Source organism: Mangifera indica, unplaced genomic scaffold, assembly GCF_011075055.1.
Source record: "Mangifera indica cultivar Alphonso unplaced genomic scaffold, CATAS_Mindica_2.1 Un_0009, whole genome shotgun sequence".
In the NCBI taxonomy this organism is placed as follows: Eukaryota; Viridiplantae; Streptophyta; class Magnoliopsida; order Sapindales; family Anacardiaceae; genus Mangifera; species Mangifera indica.
The window spans coordinates 520,388-541,625 of NW_025401101.1; the positions used below are offsets into that span (position 1 = coordinate 520,388).

The window sequence follows — 21,238 nt, forward strand, 5'->3', positions numbered from 1 at the left end:
TTATCGAGACTTTTCTTATAACCTTAACAAGTCTAATCATTTTCATACAAGGGAGAAAATTTTAGGTTTCCCTGCTTTGTTATTAGCTTTTTTTTTTTTTTTCCAAATGGTATTAGCGTGAAATCTCTATATTTTTGTACGGAACTCACAAGTTTTTTACAAACTTACATTATTTTCCCCATTAATGCATCTTTAAATTCACTTTATTAATATAATATAATGCAAATTACACTATCATGCACCACCACTAATTATTAAAACAATGCACACATGAATAATAAAATCATAAAGTTGGGAAAGGAACAAATTTAAAATAAAAAAATGATTTTAATATTTGAATGGTGTAATTAAATTAAATTCCAAGAATTTATTGCTCCAGTTGCTGGTTGAAAAGAAAAAAAATGTGAGGAGAAGTGGGTAGATTTTTTTTTTTTTTTCAAATGTTCGACTTTGATTAATATTTTTCCCAACTTTGAAGAAGGTCTCCGGAAACCACTGCTTTATAATTTGTAATTAATAAAAGGTTGAACGGGCAAATCTTATCAGATAGATACCATACAATTATTGCAACTTAAAGTACAAGACATTCAAATGACACTGCGTGTGCAGCTCCGCAAATAATGCGGCCGACTCGGTGCATTATATTCTGGAACCAGCTTTTGCTTTATCATATTTCATACGTGAAAATTAAGTCGTGGATAAGATTGGTCAAAAACCGGCAAGTCCTTTGATTAAATATTAAATAAACTCAAGTTTGTGAGAACGATATATCATAACCAGTGGTTAATTTTAATTAGAGTTTAAGTTTACCGTATTAAAAATATTATATGAATATTAGAAAATTCACATTAAAAAATTAGTTATTAAAATTAAAAAATTTAAAATTGTATAAACTAGTTAAAACTCATATTTTTTAATATGTCATTTAAATATCAGATCTTACACTTAAGATCTTAATATATTATCATACCTTGTAATTCGATATTCACGTAGAATCACTATGCATTAGTTTCTTATTAGTTTTAGATAAACAATCACAATATCAATGTCATCACATGTATCACACAATTGTAACTAAAAGATACAGTGATGTTCAAATACCAAAATCTTATGAGCAGGATTGTTCTTATGGCTGCTCTCTAATTAGAATTTCATATTATTTCTTGTGGAGATAACTTAGGGATAATGACAATTTCATCCCTAAAGTTTACTTAAATCCTTTTAATTGTATAAAACATTATAATAATGTCTTAATCTCTTTTAGCATAATTCTAGTACCTAAATTTGCTATTACAGGGACTAAAAAATTAAGATTTCCAGCAAATTCCAAATTCCAAATTCCAACAGGTACACGCATTAGATAGTTTACCCACGCCTTCAAATCTTGACAAACCAGACAACGTCAACAAAAGCGTCTTTTTATTCTCATCAATTGGAAACTCCTGCTGTAGTATCTCTTTGAATCTTTCATCTCCTCTCCTCTTTCTCTCAGGTAACAGACTCCTTTTCTCTTTCTCTGGAAAATTCTATGTTTTTACATCCAAGTTCCGTTCTTTGGATATCTCGTATTCAGTGTGATTTTAGTGGTTTTGTTTATATGCTTCTGAAATTGTAACTTCAATTGAAAATGGTTTGGTGGGTTGTGTTGAAAAGAAGGCTATTTGAGTTCAGTTGAGATTGAGCATGTGCCTAGGATTGATTTAATGGAAGAATGTTTTATTTGATATTAATATTTGTCAGCTTGCTTGGTTTGTGTTAATTGTTCGGGGATTTGGATTTTGAATGGGGTTTTCAAATGGGAAATTGAGTAAATTTGTTAGACTTCCATTTTGATTGTACCTTATTGGCGATTTTTGATATAGTTATAAAGCTTATCAGCCATGGGAAATACTGAATCAGCATATGATGAAGATGATTCTATACATCAACCACGGTCTTACACTGGAGGTTCAATGGATTATGATCATCAGCCTCACTCTTATGCTGGAAGTTCAACGGATTATGATCATCAGCCACATCCTTTCCTGGGAAGTTCCATGGATCTTGGTCATCAACCACATTCGTCTACTGGAAGTTCAATAAGTCATGGGCCTCCACTGCCATCATATGTGAGAAGTTCGACAGATCATAAGTACCAACATCTTATGCATCCTAGACGTATAGCTGACAATTTCAGTTCATTGGATCAGGTAGTGAAACTCAAACCTTGCCAAACAACAAAACACAAGTTTGAGTTACAGGTGGATAGGTTTTAGAATGAATTCTTGGATATTCAAAACCTTTTAAGCTATCTTAAGTCTGTATTATACGTTTTCTGGTTTTAGATAACTTGACTGTGTACAAATGTACTACACAGTGATTTCATCTGAAAGAATTAGCTTGGATATCAACTGTGCTTTACCACTCTTAGTTGAGATTATTTCCATTGCCTTCTGGTTTTATTTGTGACAGTTACGCTCCTGAAAATTGCATTTTACACCATGACCTTCCCAAATGCAAGACTTTAGGTCTGCCCTAAGCAGATATTGACAAATGATTAACTACTCTAATATAAAGGGTGACAGCACATTTAAAACCAGTTGCATGATAATCAATCATTAACCAAGTTTCCATATTTAATCAGAGAATACAATTTGAAGACGACATTTGATGCTATTTGTCATTGTAAACTGCATGTGTTACTTGTAATTTTAGGTTATATCTGCACTACGAGAAGCTGGTCTTGAGTCGTCTAATTTAATACTTGGTATTGACTTCACAAAGAGCAATGAGTGGACAGGTAATTCTTATTTCCATCATATAATATATATTTTAAAGTTTCATTAATTGGGGAGAAATAATACAATCTATCAATTCTAGGCAGGTATTCATTTAACAGGAAAAGCCTTCACGCCATTAGTAACACCCCTAATCCATATGAACAAGCAATCTCTATAATTGGCCGTACAATGTCTCCTTTTGATGAAGATAATTTGATTCCCTGTTTCGGATTTGGTGATGGTTAGTATCCATTTTAACGTTGTTTTTGTTAGAAACTATTTAGGGATGTTTTCTTGGACTTGCTAAACTATTATGTGCTCGTTTGCAGCAACAACACATGACAAGTCTGTATTCAGCTTTTATCCTAATCAACAGTATTGTCATGGTTTTGAAGAAGCTCTTGCTCGTTATAGAGAGATTGTTCCTCATTTGAAGTTGTCAGGTTCTTGATGTCTAATCTTTATTTACTGTTTTACTTTAGCTCTCTAAACTGTCCAAAGTGTGTTTCATTTGCATATCCTCTACTGTTGACTTCCTTAGCAAATGAGCTTTTTATTTAGACTTGGATTTTGTGAATTGAAAATTTCTTCCTTCATGGATTAGCTCTTGTGTCCATGACAGTAAGGCAAAAATAATGTTATAGATCATTAGGAAAATTTGTGACTCTAAGATTTTCTTCCTTACCCTGCTTCTGGAGTTGCACTTTCCTGCTTTGGCGATCATATTACTAGTAGTAAATTGATGGTTATTATTTAAGTGGAATTAATATTATAATTTCTGGTTACAACTACTGATGACCAGAAAATTATATATTTTTACATGAGTTGACCTAAAGAAGCAAAATTATTTTCAGACATTTTAGGATGTGATTTGTATTTGAGAATGAAACAATTTAGGAAGTCATTTAATTAGGTCCTCTGTCTTAAAAATGATTGTTTTGTGTTGTAATCATTTTACATTAGTTATGTTTCTATTAGTAATTTAGAGTTTTCTATTTATGGGTTATCTATGACTATAAATATGGTACTAGCTAATTTAGTTAGTAAGATCTGTTGTGGCTGTGCAAGCAGTCCTGGATCCGAATCTTACTTGAAATGTAGTTGAGTTTATCTTATCAGCATCACCATTTTTAAATAAATAAGACATTTTTATTACTAAAATTGGTTTTACTGATTGAAGCTTTGCTACGAACATGGGAAACATCTTTTTATCTGCATTTTAGTGGATGATGCATGTAACTACCTTTTTTCTGTTGTCATAACTGCATTTTACACATTAATTCTTGTTAATTGCATTTGCGGTTGAATAAATTGCAGTTGAATAAATTGAAGTTGATGCTGATGATTTCTTTTCCTTTTCAAGGTCCAACCTCATTTGCACCGATTATTGATGCGGCAATTGATATTGTGGAGGCAAGCAACAGGCAGTATCATGTACTCGTAATTATTGCTGATGGACAGGTTCATAAAACACTTTTCTGCCTATGGTTTCATATCTTAAAGTTTTTGCTTCTACCATTGCCTTCTCATCGCTGAATGTTTATGGGACCAAATAGGTTACAAGGAATCCTGATACACCACCTGGAAGTTTTAGTCCACAGGAAAAAGCAACCATAGACTCCATTGTTGCTGCCAGGTAAGCAATACCATCTCTAATCTTGAGTTACAATCATGTCATTATTGTCGTCTTGATCACTAATATTTTTGTGAACAGCCACCATCCTCTCTCAATCATTTTGGTTGGGGTGGGAGACGGACCATGGGACTCCATGCAACAATTTGATGATAACATTCCTCATCGCTCGTTTGACAACTTCCAGGTACATTATAATCTCTGGCCAGGCACTGAGGTGTATGTGTTAACATCTTGATGAGGTTTAAGATATATTGCTTTGCATATTCTATGAGTTTTGATACTTGTAGATATAGAAACATCTTTATCCTCTGTAGGTTTTCGAAGCCACTAATTTCTGTGGCACACTCAAACTGATTTTCTGGGTGAAGCTTTTAAAAATTAGCTTGTAATTTGGTTATGAAAAATCACATTGCATGTTGGTGATAGTGATGTAATTTGCCTGATGTCTACTGTGCAATTTGTGAATAGCGTAACGTATCAAAAAATGAAATATCCGCTGCACCATGTAATTGAGTGAATAGGTTATAGTGTTCTTTGAAGATAAACCAGTTAAAAGAATTTTTCAAAAGCTGATTGCGCACTTTGCAAAACATATTCCAACTTTTATATCTTAACTCTTTATGGTTTTATGCTACTTTTCATTTGATGTAGTTAATCAAAGTATGTTTAAGACAGCTTATATTATCTACTTTCCCCTTTTTAGTTCGTCAACTTCACAAAAATAATGTCAGAGAACACGGACATATCAAAGAAGGAAGCAGCCTTTGCACTTGCTGCTCTCATGGAAATTCCACTTCAGTACAAAGCCACCCTAAGCCTTCCCCCTGTCAAGTAAGGCTAGGAGCTACAATTTTAATTAATTTTGAATTTCAGTTTATGAACTCTCTTTAAATAAACCATTTACCTCCTTGCAGTGAAGATTTTGTTACTGGTCGACGCACCACACCACTTCCACCTCCAGTTCAAGTGATTGATCATAATAATGCAGTTAAATTTGTTCCTCCCATGCCTAAACCTGAAACAGCAGAGCCAACGGCACCAGCAGAACCGGTATATTGCTTCCCCAAAACCTGTTTACTTCAGTTCTCACTTTGAATGAGTATTTGGTTTTGAGAAACAAGTTTGTGTTGTTCAAGGTATGCCCCATTTGCTTGACAAACCCGAAGGACATGGCTTTTGGTTGTGGTCATATGGTAAGTGCATTCAATCATTTTTTCTTGTGGGTTTTATATCAAGATGTTGTCATGTTGGTATATTTATTGTGGGTTCTGAATCAAATTCTCTTTAAATTCTTGTATTACAGTTCATGCCTCATGCTTTGCTGGAAATGTTATGTGTACATGCATTAGTCTACATGAAAAGCAAAACAAACCAAACTTTTAAAACATTCACAATTCCTAAACTAGGAACAGTTAGAAAACTACAATGGATATGAACAAATAGAACAATCTATTGAAATTTAACATAAAAACTTCTTGTGAGAATCTATATATACTGAAGGTCCTGCTAACGTGGTAGATTTCTTGCTGCTATGAACTAGCTCTCCTACAATTTCTAAGCACAAACGTTCACAGAGCTGATGCCATAGGCTAGAATATGTAGAAATTAGTTGGGAGTTTACATGAAGGGAAAGTAGAATGCATATAATCTGGTTACAGATGAGATGATTGAAGAGAAAAATAAAACTGTTATCCTAAATGCAATAGATGTTATATCCACAAGTTAAAGAAAGCATCAAAATGCCGTGAGAATATATGAAATATCTATAGAATTCTTTTCTGTTCTGATTTGTAAAAGATTCTCATTCTGAAAATCTTTCTTGACTTTCCGCAAAAACAAAATATACCAAATAGTAACTAACATTTGTTTTTGTGTTGAAGACTTGCAAAGATTGCAGTGCAACATTATCAACATGTCCGATGTGCAGGCAACCAATAACAACGCGCTTGAGATTGTTTACTTGACTGCCAGTCACTTCCCCAATGTTAAAAAATTAATGTATCATTGCAAATTTTACATTCGTCATGCATATCTAGAGAAGAGGGAACGTGCAAAAATTGTACATTAACAAGGTTTTTCGTGTCTGATTGAGGTAATATTTGGCAGCATGTATTATTTTCAGAACATATTATTTTATGTGCAATTTGATTTGAAATTTTTGTGAGTGTTATATAATATTATGTTATTGATCACTAATGATAGGGTTTACATATTATCAATTATGGGATACTAGTAAATTTAACTAATCCAACACATTTTGGTACCTTTACCCCCTCCAGTAACATAAGACTCAACATCTGTTTAAAAGTTCCACCTGTCCAACTGCTGCATTGCCTCAGCCATGTCTTTCTGTGCTTTCTTTCTCCGGTAAAATATTGGACAGTCCCGGCTGTGTAGAAAGCACATCATATTATAAGTGAACTATAAGAAACATGTAAGCAGATATGAAAAATACAACTAACAAAAGTGATTGCCACTCCATAACCATAATAATCGCATCACAAACCTGCAAATTACGAAGAGGAAGAAAAAATTTCATCAACTTATTAAGTAATCAAAATGGGGGGCCCTCACAGTTGCAACCAAACTCTTCTCACTTAAAGAGTAAGGAAAAGGTACAAACCTAGTGCAGAGCACATCCAGATGAAGAGAACCTTGACATTCTTGACACTGCGTCCACAGCCTTCCAAAAAGTTCTTCTAATTCAGATACTGCAACCATTCAATGTTTCAGATAATCAACACTTGATTAACAAGTCAAAGTTAAACTTCCTTCACATGAGAAACCAGAAAGATCAGAAACAGATGTCTACCATGAGAAACAGTTTTGCAGTACAGCTCAGCTTCTCTTCCTTTGCAGTGTGGGCAGAGGGTTCCCTCACTGGCAAAAACAAACATAGTCTGTCGTTAATTCTTAAATAAAGTAATACAACGAAAGGTATGTTTAGACGGCACCTTACATAACTCCTCACAACACATAACATTTTAAATAAGAAAATCCAATAATAGTATTTAAATTCCTAACAAATGGAAAAAGGAATCTAAAGGATGCAATGAAAGAAAAAAGCGAGGGAGGATAAATCATACCTAATAAGTGTTTTGCAGCCAATACAAGTTAGTTTCTTCTTAGCAAATTTCATTATGCCACAATTTGCAGGAGTAGTGATGGAAATAGATCTTGTGTGACTTCCTTGGAGAAGTTCTTGGTTAGCATTCTTCAAAATGGGCTCAAAAATTCTTAAAATTGGCTGTTAATTTCAGAAAATTGTTAGCAAGCAAGTAAAATGGAAATAAAAAAGTACAAACTATTAGACCAACCTTTGCAATCTGATTATCAAGATAATACTGAGTGTCTATCGGAATATTATTTTCTAGCACATAAATGGGATCCTCTGACCTCTCATAAGCCTGATCATCATTGAAGGATTAACTTTGATAAACCAGAAAACTGAATGCTAATAATTTTTCAGCGATAGTAAGACTTTTAAAAATTGGAAAAAGTAATTACCTTGGCACCTTTAGCAGCTTTTATAATGACATAAGGTACACGATCCCCAACATTTGGAGCAGTGGCAGCATCTCTCTGTGAATAAAAAATTAACAATATTATTTATATTCCATGCTATGAATCAAGATTGTTATCAACAGCACCCAAGGCATGTGCAAAGATATAAAATATGTAGCGTCAGTTAATCACGGCCTGAAAGCTTCTTACAACAAAAAAAATGATCTCATAATCGTGTGCAATATTTTGTCTATTATGGGTTCAGACTGACCTTACGCATTCTTTCAGCAAGTTCAACATGAGCTGTTTTCACTTCATAATCATCTCCTGTCTTTGTCAGACCCTGTTACATTTGTGCAGGCCACTTTCATCAAATGAAAAAAATACAAACTAACCCAAGAAGCATGTAAAGAATATATTCAAAACATATACCAACCTTAGTAATCACCAAAAGTGACAAATCCATGCGGTTCATGAGAAGATCTGAAATGGTATTCTTGACATATTGAACAGCACCAGGAACATCTCTGTTGATTAGTATTTTATGAAGGCACTCAGTTACAAGGTTTTTAACCAATAAACAATTGTCCCTTCGAACTGTTTCAATGCCTGTCCATAAGAAACATGAGAGAGGCAGGACTAAAAATGCACTGAATCTCAAATGGTTGACAAATACAGTTCTTTACCTTTAGTATCCATTTTGTCGAACTTTTTGGGATTTGTCCAGAACAAACCAGCATATCTCTTCTTGCTAATCAATAGATATGGATAATAAACCTTCTCAAACTCTAGTTTGATAGGCTTCATCACACATCCCAGAACAAAGACAAATAAATAAGAAACTAGTCCTACATTAATTACAAAGAAAAAAATGTCTTATATTGAAGATTCGTACACAAATGGATGATTAATTAAATGTAGACCTGCATAATTTCATTTTTCTAACAAAATATAAAGGAGTTTTATAAAATATTTGATACAATTGAGGTCCACCTATTTTTTAAGTGAACACACTGAAGGTAAATGATATCTTCTGTAAATATATTTCAAATTACAAATGAGATAATATCATGAACAGTATAATTTGAAATATCGGTAAGCCTAGCTTCAGAATTCTGAGAATTTACGTATTTGTCATTTGGCATCCCAGAGAAGTTTGGATTCTGACAAAACAATTGTAATTGACAAATCAGAAACTGCAATCTCAAGCTTTTATCCTCATCCTTTGGAATTTTCAAAAAAAAAAAAAAAAGTTAATCCAAAACAAATTCACCTATTTGGCAACTCAAACTGATAGCTATTTATCATACTGTCAAAAACTATGATTTTAACTTGTTTGATACACTTCTTCAAGTAGAGCTTTGTAAGTAGAGGAAGTGGTTATACTGGCAGCGATCAAGAAGCAGTCTCAACAAAAAAGTTTTATGTATTTGTTTGCCAACCACTTCTATAATTTTAGATAATATAACACTTCAAGCATAAAATTTAAATTTCTACTAGTAGACAAAAATGAAATTTTTATCTCGAGAAGCTCTCCCCAAAATCACAACCAAGCAAATGGAAAAAGTCTCAAAACATTAACATCCAAAAAGTATCTATTTTTGTCAAAAAAAAAAAAAGAAAAAAATACAATGAGCACAAATACTAGCCCTAACAATTAATTCTACAAATATTAAATAATGTTAGAATGTCTTGTACTCAGAGAAATAAGTTAAGAAACTTATGTAAAAGAAAAAATATATACACACACTCACTTTCAGAAAAGTTCCACTGATGTAATCAGCAGCTTCTCTCCCTAAATTCATAGCTTCCTCTACTGTAGGTACACCAAATTGTACCATGACAGAGTCTGTATCCCCATATATAACCTGTACACATAAAAGTATCGAGTTCATAAGCCATGAGGCAACACTACCAACCTATAACAAAACACAAAAGAAAAAACAGTACACACAATTGTATCCAATACTTTCTATTGTACAACTTATTGTGTACTTCAGGATATAAGAATATAAAATATTTAAAATATAACAAGAAATAAAAACTCAACGGAAATTATATTTACATATAGGCAAACACACAAAATTTAACTACAAGTTCAAAAAATTATATAACCTAAGGCAAATTGAATTTATTGATGTTTCAAGATTTAAAAAATAATAACGCTCTAAAAGAAGTATGAGAGATTTCTTGAGTTGCATTACAAGAATATTGATTCACATTTTCATACCACCAACAATCATCTACGCCAAGTTATGGACTCTTAATTGCACCAACCAAGTATGACACAGATACTCTTTTGAAAAGAGAACATGTCAGTCTGGCACCCTTACTACTAGGTGAAGTCAAAAGAGGTAGACATTCGATTTACTTAGAAGATATTTGCATTTATCTGTTCCCAAAGTGCATTGTAAATTTGTGCAGATTATAGATATTGACCATACATTTTAGTGAAAAATGATTAATAAAGAAAGTCATAGTTAAAATTGCATTCGTTTTCTGGAGGTAAATTTACAATTCAGATACCTTTCATAGAAACTCAAAATGTGTACACAAAAGGTTAACACCACAAATAACCACTGAATATATAATCCATTCTTGGCATCTCCCTGTCTGAAATATTACAAATAAAAATTTTATGGCGCACCTCTGCATTGTGTTCATAGCCTCCTAGCATCGTAAATTTATCCTCCACAAGTTTCTTGGTGTGTTCAATCATTTGTCGGCCTTTACAAGACAACCAATTCATTAGACCATGCGGGACTACAGCTGAAAACTTATTTTAGCATGGACTAAGCAATCATTGGGGATGCATGAATAATAGTACCATAGCTTGTGACACTTGAAGATATCTCTATACATGGTAACTGACCGACAGTAGCTCCCGTAAATCCATATACAGAATTTGCACTTATCTGGAAGAATTAACCAGCATGCATCACAGAGATCACCCCGATGAAGAATGCATATGAGAGACCACGTAAATTACATTATTGATCAGTTAGCAAAACCACAGTGAAGGATAACAGTGGCACTTACCTTCAAAGCCAGTTGTCGACCATCTAGAACAGCCTTCTCAAATGGATCCGTTGCTTCCTAAAACAAATAACAGAATAATGTACTATAACAAAGGGGCCAGTGGTAATAAAGTAAATTAAATAGAAAATGGATTTATAATACATTACAACTCAATGCAGATCTAATAAATGCAAGAGAAACTCAAGAAAACAAAGTACCTTCAAATCTGCCTTTGCTCTTTTACGAGCACCTAATAATTCTTCAAGAATCTCAGGAAGTATTCCCTGAAAGTATATGGTTATATATAGTTACCAATTAGGACATGTTATAATATATATCTGTATGTATGTATGTAAGGGAAAGAATGTAAAAAAATAAATAAATATGCAAAACAAACAATTTGACCTTTTGCAAATTTGCTTTAACAAATATTTCACCAGAGGGAGTTTTATTGACACACTCAGGTGGAAGATTGAGTTTGCGAGCATCTTCAGGCATCACCTTCACAGATATTAATATACATAAAAAAATTAGAACAAAAAGCTTCTCAGTTGAAACCAATGTGAGAAAGAGAGCACATGATATAGTTGTCAGGACAATCACCAGAGTGCTGTAACATAAATTATAAGCCATCATAATTGATGGATACAAAGAAGCAAAATCTAATGTTGCAATTGGCTTCTCGTAGAATCCTGCCCTCGCCTCCAAGACCTAAATTTTGAAACACCCAAAATGCCTAAGGATGTACGATATGATAATTGTAGCCTATACAATTCATCAAGAAAGTTAAGTGAAAGAGCTTCAGTACATATTAGAAGTCACATGTAAACAATCTTTGACATACCTTTGTTCTTTTTAGTAGCAGAACTCTGAAAAGACTTCTGATTGAATGTTTAACAATAGCTTTGTAATGTGTTTCATACATGGGATTGGATTGTATTATGAATATCTTGTCTGGAGCAAATTAGATCATAGGCTTGTACATAGAAAATAGGTTTACATTTCACTTATAAATTATTCAACAATTAAATGTAAGTTAAATTTTTATTTATAATAGTAAAATAAAACAACATATATAACATTGTTACTACTTAATTATGAAAAAAAAAAAAAAAACAGATGGAGATGGCAAAATAAGTGGATGAGGTGTTTCATAAGGGCAAAAATAGTAACTTGGCTATTTCAACTACGCATGCATTAGGAATTTTTTCTAACCATCATAGGAATAGGTTTCTATTCCTTCCCAAAGTTTGTTTATGATCAACAAAACATGCTAGTATGAGCAATGGCATCAAAATACACAATCAAAACAATTATGCTAATAAAAAAATGACACAAAATACATTCTAACCAGGAAGCTTCTAGTATATGCCAAGCTAGTTAGGCCAGAAAACGTGAAGGCAATAAACCATTTTTATTATAAAAAATGATTCATGAAAAATAGAACCAAATATTAATTTCAACCTTGTTAAGAGCAACATAAATATTTACGATCTGTTGATTTTGAAAGTAATAATATATCCAAGTGATGAATAATCCCGTTGAATAAAATAGTGCTTCTTCTAAATGAAATCCAACTATTGTTATATACCACAATCATAGGTATGAGTCAAACTTACGGTTGCACCTTCATATGTTCCTTGTTCAGATCCTGCCTGTTTAACATTTGGAATCACAAGATCCTTCTGCTTAGCCTTCCTAAGAAGTTGAGAAAGCACCTGAAGAAAATTGATTAAAATAATAGACTTTAGCATATCAAATGACTTAGAACATCTAAACTAACCGAATAACTCATTACAGTAACCTTGATGCTTTGCCCTCTGGAAAGTAGAAAAGATATAGGAACACCTGTGACACGAGCCATCTCAACATAGTTGAAAATGAACATCAATTTATCCAAAAGTCTCTGTGGGAGATAAGCATCCTGCCTCTCAACAAAAAGATTTTTGATTGAACTGAGTATGATTTCTAATTCACTCCTTACATTGAGCTTATTAAAGTAATGCATAATGCATTTATGGTAAAGACAAATGTTGTATAAAACTGTTGACAGTATAGACCGCCGTAGATCTCACATGTAAAAGGGCTGAAAGAGTGACAGGAATGTCTTAATAAGAAAAGATCTCTTTCTAAATTTAGTATCATGAATAATTGGTTCTTTTAAAACCCCAAGTAAAGGAAAAATCTCTTCTTTCATTTAAAGATTCAAAGAAATTTAAATTAAGAACTTCAATAAATTTTACATAAAGAAAAGGAATCTTGAAATAAATCCACATTATAAACCAACAATTTTGGTAACTTGAATGAGTGTTTCATGGAAATCTCATGCTCAATCACTTGTCTATGCTGGAAGAAATCTAATATAATCCTTAAGATTCATTGTCAAATAGGAGTTATTACTTCCTCCCACACACTTCAACAACATAAAAAATAATAAAACATAGAGCCCATGAAAAACAAATCTTTGGTTATTGATCCATTTTTATACAAAGATTTTGTGAAAAAGATTTCAAGATAACTATGTTTATGTCAATTCCTAAAATATTGGTGTTAAAATTTTAGTTAAAAATATAAGTTCAAATCTGGAGATGAGATGGTGGCACTGATGGGTGCTGAGGAGATAATGGCAATGGCAGCATATAAAAAGCTAAGAAGATAATAATAGTGATGACTTCACATAAGATAATGGTGATGCCACTAAGTAGGTCATTCCTACTAGAGAAAGAGAAGACTTAATAACAAACAAGGTAGGAAAAAAGATCAATCCAAAGTACACTGGAAGTTAAAAAACAGACCTTTAAACAATAAACAGCAAGCCGCCTCCTTGTTTCAGCATTCCCATTCTGAAGGTCGGATATTATTGAATGGTGGACATCCTCTTTCTGCATACCATAAAATGATGTCAAGCATATCAACAACAAATACAACATACAAGATTAAATGAATATTAAAAAACAGAAGACTAAGAAACAACTAAACAAAGCAAATAAACCTATGGTATGGTGACTTTGATGACAAATTCATGATAGAGAAGGACCTAAAGGGATATTAACATAAAGTGAAAACCGTCACAGACCCATCACATAACTATGTACTTAATGGGGCTTAACCAAGGAAGCACGGAAACGTACTGCACAGTGCGTTCCTGCATTTTTGACACGTTTCAATTTCTGAAACGGCTCAAAACCGATATGAAACGTTTCGGGGCTGTTTCGGTTATTTTGCAAAAATACAAAACATGTTTCTTGACATATCCCTAAGAATAGGAAACGTCCCAAAGCAATATGCTTCTTCCTTATTCCCAATTTCATTCAATTTCCAGTAACCTAGCATCTCTCCATCCCAGGCATACGTCTCGGCTCCTCACCGTCTCTGACTCCAACTCTGGTGCGGCATCTCAACTCCTCACTGTCTCCAGCGGCTCAAAGTTCGGGCGAATCTATTACGTTATTCTTCATATTCTTCTGCAATCTTCATATTTCTCTTCAATATTCAATTTGGCAATTAAACTATAGAGATATAAATTAGTCTTTGGTAAAAAGACTTTCTTAGATAGTTATTAAAGGAACATGTGAAGCATTTTCTTGTCAGAATTTTGAAGATCAGAAGGATAGAAGAACATGAGAAAAACCTAGAGAGAAGTTTGAAATATGCAGAGGGAAAAAAGTAAGAGACTGAACAGTAAAATATTCATTCAGAAATTAATATTGTCTGGTTTAGATTTTAATTATATTAGTATTGGATTGTAAATACTTCCAGGAAGAGTTGGAAAAATGTCCAATTGTTGTGTTTTTTTTTTAGATACAAAGTTATAAAACTTTTTTATTTATAAATAATCCCAATATTTTTAATATTTATACGTTTCTCCACGTTTCCGTTTCCTATATTTTTGAAAAAATACGTTTCGATGTTTCCGTTTCGAAGTTTCCGCGTTTTGACGTTTCCGTTTCCATGCTATTTAGGGCTTAACAATTTAGATTCATATGTTTCTTCCCATAACGACCATGCCTTCACAGCAACAATCTCACATATATAACACTAACACAGAATATCTAGCTGAGAACAAGGACTAGAAAGGCTAAAACAAAAATTTTAAAAAAAAGGGAAAAGACCAACAGGCAGGCTGTGTTCATAAGGTAGAAAACAAACAAATGTCTATGGGGCAGAAGTGAATGCAGATTATGGAGAAAAGAAAAAACACAATCATTGGAGCCAATGGATGCATCAATGTGTTTCACTTTGTTTATTGTTTACACAAATATTTTGCAATGTCAAAAAGGAATCCTGAAGCATACCTGCTCAGAGAGAAAGTGAGCTGAAACAGAATTCAGAGAGTAAGAACTCAGTTTATAATCTCGTTGCACTACCTACAGCGATAAAGCAAAGCAGAATGTATTGTCTGTCACTTGGATAGATCCATTTATATCTCACTGAAAAAGTACAGGATCATTTAAGCAAACACAATCTTAAAAAACCTGAAGCAAATCAAATTGAACTCTCCCTTCTACAGTAACTTCTTTACTTTCCCTTGTTCCTAATTGTCTGTAATACCAAAAAGCATTGATAAGCCAAACGAATTAATGAACAAATCAACAGGACAGTTCATTCATATAATAATCATGAGATAAATATGCCTATTAAACATTGTACATCCTATCTGAAGAATAGCATTTGGACCAATCACATTGAGGAAAACATCGCTCCATTATGAATTCAACTTACAGCAAGCAAACAGAAGTACAAACAATTAATTTTTAGAAAGCTTATGATAATGCTGATCAAAGCATATTGGACCTCATTCTAGAAGTCAAAATGGTTCACAGTGGAGGAAATGTAGCCATGTTCATCCAAATTTGATGAATATTTGCGCTATATAATGGGAAATTCGTGGATAGTCAGTATCCTAGCTCCCTATGAACTTCAGCAACAAGAGAGTTTCATGGCAACTCTTTCCTCTTCAAACTTAAACTGTGAGGGCCTACTTCGTTACTTGTGTAGATTTTGGTCCAGTTTTGCTCTAGCATAGTTAGGTAACATTGTTTTTGCTAGTTTCTAGTTCTGAAGTATTTTCTTTTTCCCAGACAGAGTGCTCACCTTTCGAAAATCCTACATTTTACTACTACAAGTATTTTGTTCATAATAAGAATAAAAATAATGTGTTATGATTACGAACCGTGAAGAAAAAGTTGTATCTTTAACACGGACTCTGCTGTTCCTGATGCGGCCCAGCATAGGAAACTCAACTATTCCCAAAGTTTGAGCTCTCTATTAGAACAGAAAGTGCATTAAGTTGGATCACTTGGAAATATATCCACAAGCAAGAAAACTACTCATAACCAATATAGATATGGAAAGAGAGAAGAAAATAGTAAATATAAGATTTTACAAGCAAAACAGGAAAAGTTTTACAGCGATATTAATGGATTCAAAAGAGGAGGGAGGGGGGCGGGGTTGGAATACTTCAGTTACCTCAATAAGATATGGCAAATCAAACTTGCAAATATTATAACCAATTATAACATCAGGGTCCACTTCACGGATAAAATCCTGCAAGTAAAACCTTCTCATTAAACCATGAAACACCTATAGAAATGTGATGCTATTCCTATATGACAGTGAATTATATTCTTCATGCATTGGAAACAGATAGTTCAAAGAAGACTTAAAATATATGATAGCTATTCCAGCCTCCTGAAATCCCTATCTACAGAGTTCTTATGGCAATATTTTGGGTGGTTTAAAAGAGAGAGACATTTAAGACTTTTAAAGATAAAAGATAGGAAATCATCCACTATTTATGGAATAGAGTACCCATTAATCATACCTTTAGGTTTAAGCATCAAACGGGTTTTCATGAATTTTTTTCCCTTTTATATTCATTTTAGTAGGCATGGATTCCTAAGATATTCTAGTATATGTTAATATAGGTCTAGTTTTCTAGAATAAGGTGTTTAAAGGTATCTGTTTGGATGTCTGTAGGTGTTCTTAGCATGAATCCTTTAGATTTCCTCACTGAAGGACCGCTAATAGTTGCTGGTCAGAAAAAGAAGAAGAAGAAGAAGAGGAAGACTGAGAAAAAGATGATATTGAGTAGAATCTAATGCTCCATTATTTCAATTTCTTCAAATTTTTAGCTTTATAAAAGGACTCCATCTAAATTCATATTAAGGATTGCAATTAATAAAAAAGAAGAAGAAATGCAATTCAATGATTCAAAAATTCCCTCCTGTGTACTTACAATCTAAAAAATCCATGGATATAATATTAAGGATTTTTTTTTGATTATATATTTTTAAATTTAGATAATAAGATTCATGTAGAAAAATTCTTTAAAGACAATACCCTCCAAGAAAGTAAAACTTCTCTTTCAGAATCAAAAGACATCACATCTACACCAACAATTGGAGAGCATGACTTAAGGGTCATGACATTACGGATAAATGGCTGATTTTCTCCTTGCAAGGTAACTAGATTAGCCACCTAGAAACAAATAATTTTTTATCAGAAATACTGGGAAAAAAACTATCATAAAAAAGTTAGATGATACTCTATGAATCAAATTGGTGTCCATAAATTAAATAGAGAACCTGGATAACAGGGTCATGGGAAGGCTCGGGAAAATGACCTTTACGACCAGCACATTCAATGTCAAAACTCAATATACGGAAAGGAGCCATTTTTAAGTATTCACCTTCAGGGCGATGGCTAATTAATTCTGAATATCTAAGAACAGTTAAGGAAAAAACTACCACGACATGAAATATAAACAAGTAAATATATATATATATAGAGAGAGACAACACAAATGCGTGCATATAATGAATCTCAGATATAGATTTCACCATGCACAAAGATACAGGCAATCAAACTCCAGTTGGCAATAGGAGAAAATCTTTGCTGACTTCTTATATTTTCCAGCAGGCACTTCAATCCAATTGCCACCAACAATGTTGCAATCAACCATGAAACGAAGGGCAAATAGAACATTGCTTTCATATGTCATGAAGCTCTTCATACCGAAGCCATCAATTTGTATGCCTCTATCAAGAATTCCTACATATTTTCAACAATTCACTGTATTTAAAAATAATAATAAGAAAAGATTCGTGAACCAGGAGTTAAAACAAGCACACATGTAAGGTGCAAGGATCAGTTATGTCTGTGTGTGCATCAATTCTTATATGGATGTCTACATGTAACTCAATGTCAAGACATTTAAAAGGCCTGAGATTTCAATGAGGGAATAAGCCAGAATGAATTCAGTGGTAACAGAAATTATATGGCCAACCACAATGAAAGAATAATACAAAAAGAAATAAAAGAACTTCAATACTCTACCACGACAACTCGCAACCATGGTAGGCAGAGCAACCACAATCTTGAGAAAAGGTTGGGACTGCTGTTGTTGGTAATACATAATACTTCTTTTTTGCACCATTTCAATGCGTCGAACAAACTGGGGTGCCTTATTGTTCTTGTTGGCATCCCTCATCCTCTCCTGATGGACAACGAAACAAGAATAATTACATTAACCCAACAATAAATCAAAATATTAATGTGGTTAAACCATATACCTCAAGGGTCTTGTGGAAACGGGAGATATCATCTGGGCCCATTCCTAGAGGGCAGCTAATGTAGAAATATGGCTCAAATCCATGAACATTGCAGCAAACACTATGTCCTAACAAATACAAATAGTATAATGATTAGTTTCTGATAGAGACCCCAATAGAAATATTATATTAAATAAATAATACTGACAATAAATAAGAGATGTCAGCTCCTCCCCTAATGCCATAACCTCTCTATCAACCAATGGTTGCCCAAATACCAAATAATAAATATTTTCCTCCTCTACCTCAATGTCAATCACTCATTTATAATTCCAATATTTTAAAGTTCAAATCAAATATTTATCCTTATTAAATCTAATATTCAACCTAATCAAATCAAATATCCTATCATAAATATCTTATAATTAAATCAAATATACTATCCTAATTTAAATATATATCATTAATTTTATTATTATTATTATTTATTTGATCTTAACATTACCCGTCCATTTGAAAACCACCTTATCCTCAAAGTGGGGATTATTTTGAGATTATTTTTCTAACATTTCTACCTACCCAACTTGAAAAAACCCCTCCTATTTTGCCATTGGTCAGAAACATCAACTCCATGTTGTTTACCATTGCCAAAAACACTACTTTGATATATGTTAACATTACCCGTCTTAATTATGATCATATATGTTTCAAATCCCAACCTTAGAATCTCTTTCTCGCCAAATTCAATATCATCCACCACAAGAACTCCTAGTCCAGCATTAATCTTGTTGTCTTCGTTGTCAATCACAGGATTTTTTATGACTTCCTCCTCCGATAGCAGCAATGGTGGTTGAACAAATTCTTTTATGACTTCCTCACCTTCCTCCTTAGACAGTGGCAATGGTGATTAAACTTCAATCTTATTGTCTTCCTCAATTTCCTTGTCAGAATCTTCCATTTCAACCAAATGGGTTTCTCTTTCTTGCTTCTCATCAAATACAATTATGATGTCATCTTCATCCAATTCGTCCTCTTTCACCATAAGAACCACCCATGATTTACATTCACAGTTGTAATTAGGTTTTTCTATTCTTTCACAATAAAGACAAATTTCATTCACCCACATTGTTTGGATCTCCAATTGCATCAATTGTCAGATAAACCTCCATCTTCCATTTTCATCTTGCATCATATCAACTATCCCCATTCTCATAATCATACTGCTCTAATACCACTTTGATAGAAACCCCAATAGATAAATTATACTAAATAAATAATATTGACAAATAAGAGGTGTCAGCTCTCCATAACCTCCCAATTAGCCAATGGTTGCCTAAATACCCAAATAACAAATATTTTTCTCCCCTACCTCAATGTCAATCACTCATATTTATAATTCCAATATTTTAAAGTTCAAATCCAAATATTATCTTAATCAAATCAAATATTTATCCTAATTAAATCTAATATTCAACCTAATCAAATCAAATATCCTATCATAAATATCCAATTAAATCCAATATTCAAATTAATCAAACCAAGTATCCTATAATTAAATCAAATATACTATCTTAATTTAAATATTTATATCATTAATTTTTTTATTATTATTATTATTTCATACAAACCAAAGTTTAACAAATAACTCACATCAATATGATAAAACAAATAGGATTAAAATTTTATAACAAACCTCCCCTTATGTCAATATCATCCATTAAAAGTTCAATCACAAAACTATTTAGTGTTCACTGCTGAAAATTAATGGTGAGGAATTTTTAAACAACCCAAGACTAAATGAATCCTTTCCTTCCGCAGAAAACCACCACATTACTATTCAGTACAATAAACATAATTTCTAAACAATTTTCCAGCAACATTAAAGCATAAACCATCTAAACCGCACTACAATTCTACTAAATAAAAATCACTCAAATCGAAATAGAAATTTCAATAACTAACCTTCCCTTGTTACTCCAAATATCCGTATAATAGCCGCAGGCCCAGATGAATGGGGCAACAATTCTTTATGACTTTCACCAATCACATAATCAATATCCAATTGCTGAAAAACTAAACATAAGAAAAACAATTTTAATATTCCAGAAACCCTAACAATCAGTACCAAATAAAGAAACATCAAACTGACAGTGACTCACTAATGTTTTGTGACTGTGACACATAGAAAGGGGAAAGTGGTGGGCGGGCCCATTTGGAAAGCCGAGAAGCAAAGGCCTGGCGCTGCTTGATATCGCGGAGGATGAGAGATTCCTCATCCTCCGGCAGGAGGGTTTCGTCGAGAAAAACGTCCTCGTCGACAAATTCTTCATCTACGTTTGACGTTGCCGGCGTTACGGTTTGCTGTTTGGAAGACGGCGGTTGGTGTGGCGCCGGGGTCGACGGCGGCCGCTTACGGCGGTTGTTGTTGTTGCCGTTCATAGATGGTTCAGTTAGGACCGAGGTCGAGAGTGTTTTGGTTTTTTGGAGGGATTTGGTGTAGTTAGAAGTGAAATTCCCGCCAGTTAGGTTTTTATAGGCAGGTTTTGTCACGTGAAATGCGCCTGACTTGAATTTAATATAAATGGGAAATATCTTTTTATCTTTCTTATTATTATTAACAAATTTGTCAGAAATCAAATTGTGTTTTTGGATCTAAGGTGTGTAAAATTCTTCAACACAAATTTTTTTTTATTGATTTTTGGCTAATATCTAATAATAGGCCTGATTATTGTGTCATTATGTGAATTTGGGTGTAGTTGATTCGAAAT

At 33.1% G+C, this 21,238-nt stretch overlaps 2 protein-coding genes across 3 annotated transcripts; one reads left to right on the forward strand and one right to left on the reverse strand.

Annotated features, from left to right (window-relative positions):
• Positions 1 to 1,326: 1,326 nt before the first annotated feature.
• LOC123205583 (E3 ubiquitin-protein ligase RGLG3-like) lies at positions 1,327 to 6,565 on the forward strand. Its single transcript, XM_044622571.1, has 12 exons — positions 1,327 to 1,492; positions 1,863 to 2,189; positions 2,695 to 2,779; positions 2,860 to 3,000; positions 3,089 to 3,202; positions 4,123 to 4,220; positions 4,316 to 4,395; positions 4,474 to 4,579; positions 5,099 to 5,226; positions 5,310 to 5,445; positions 5,532 to 5,588; positions 6,276 to 6,565. Exons 2-12 carry the CDS (start codon positions 1,881 to 1,883, stop codon positions 6,357 to 6,359), a joined length of 1,338 nt encoding a protein of 445 aa, XP_044478506.1. The 5' UTR covers positions 1,327 to 1,492; positions 1,863 to 1,880; the 3' UTR covers positions 6,360 to 6,565.
• On the reverse strand, positions 6,539 to 20,984 carry LOC123205582 (DNA polymerase delta catalytic subunit-like). Of its 2 annotated transcripts, XM_044622569.1 has the most exons (30): positions 20,630 to 20,984; positions 20,433 to 20,543; positions 18,492 to 18,598; positions 18,256 to 18,415; positions 17,775 to 17,970; positions 17,505 to 17,640; positions 17,260 to 17,397; positions 16,387 to 16,464; positions 16,091 to 16,182; positions 15,393 to 15,459; positions 15,213 to 15,284; positions 13,713 to 13,799; positions 12,722 to 12,841; positions 12,537 to 12,635; positions 11,521 to 11,628; positions 11,323 to 11,418; positions 11,136 to 11,201; positions 10,939 to 10,995; positions 10,727 to 10,814; positions 10,547 to 10,626; positions 9,654 to 9,767; positions 8,586 to 8,700; positions 8,336 to 8,508; positions 8,171 to 8,242; positions 7,903 to 7,977; positions 7,713 to 7,802; positions 7,482 to 7,642; positions 7,208 to 7,275; positions 7,019 to 7,106; positions 6,539 to 6,784 (listed from the first exon to the last, which is right to left on the reverse strand). In XM_044622569.1, exons 1-30 carry the CDS (start codon positions 20,907 to 20,909, stop codon positions 6,697 to 6,699), a joined length of 3,282 nt encoding a protein of 1,093 aa, XP_044478504.1. In that variant the 5' UTR covers positions 20,910 to 20,984; the 3' UTR covers positions 6,539 to 6,696. The 2 variants fall into 2 exon arrangements, with proteins under 2 accessions (XP_044478504.1, XP_044478505.1); XM_044622570.1 differs by lacking the exon at positions 11,521 to 11,628.
• Positions 20,985 to 21,238: the final 254 nt, after the last annotated feature.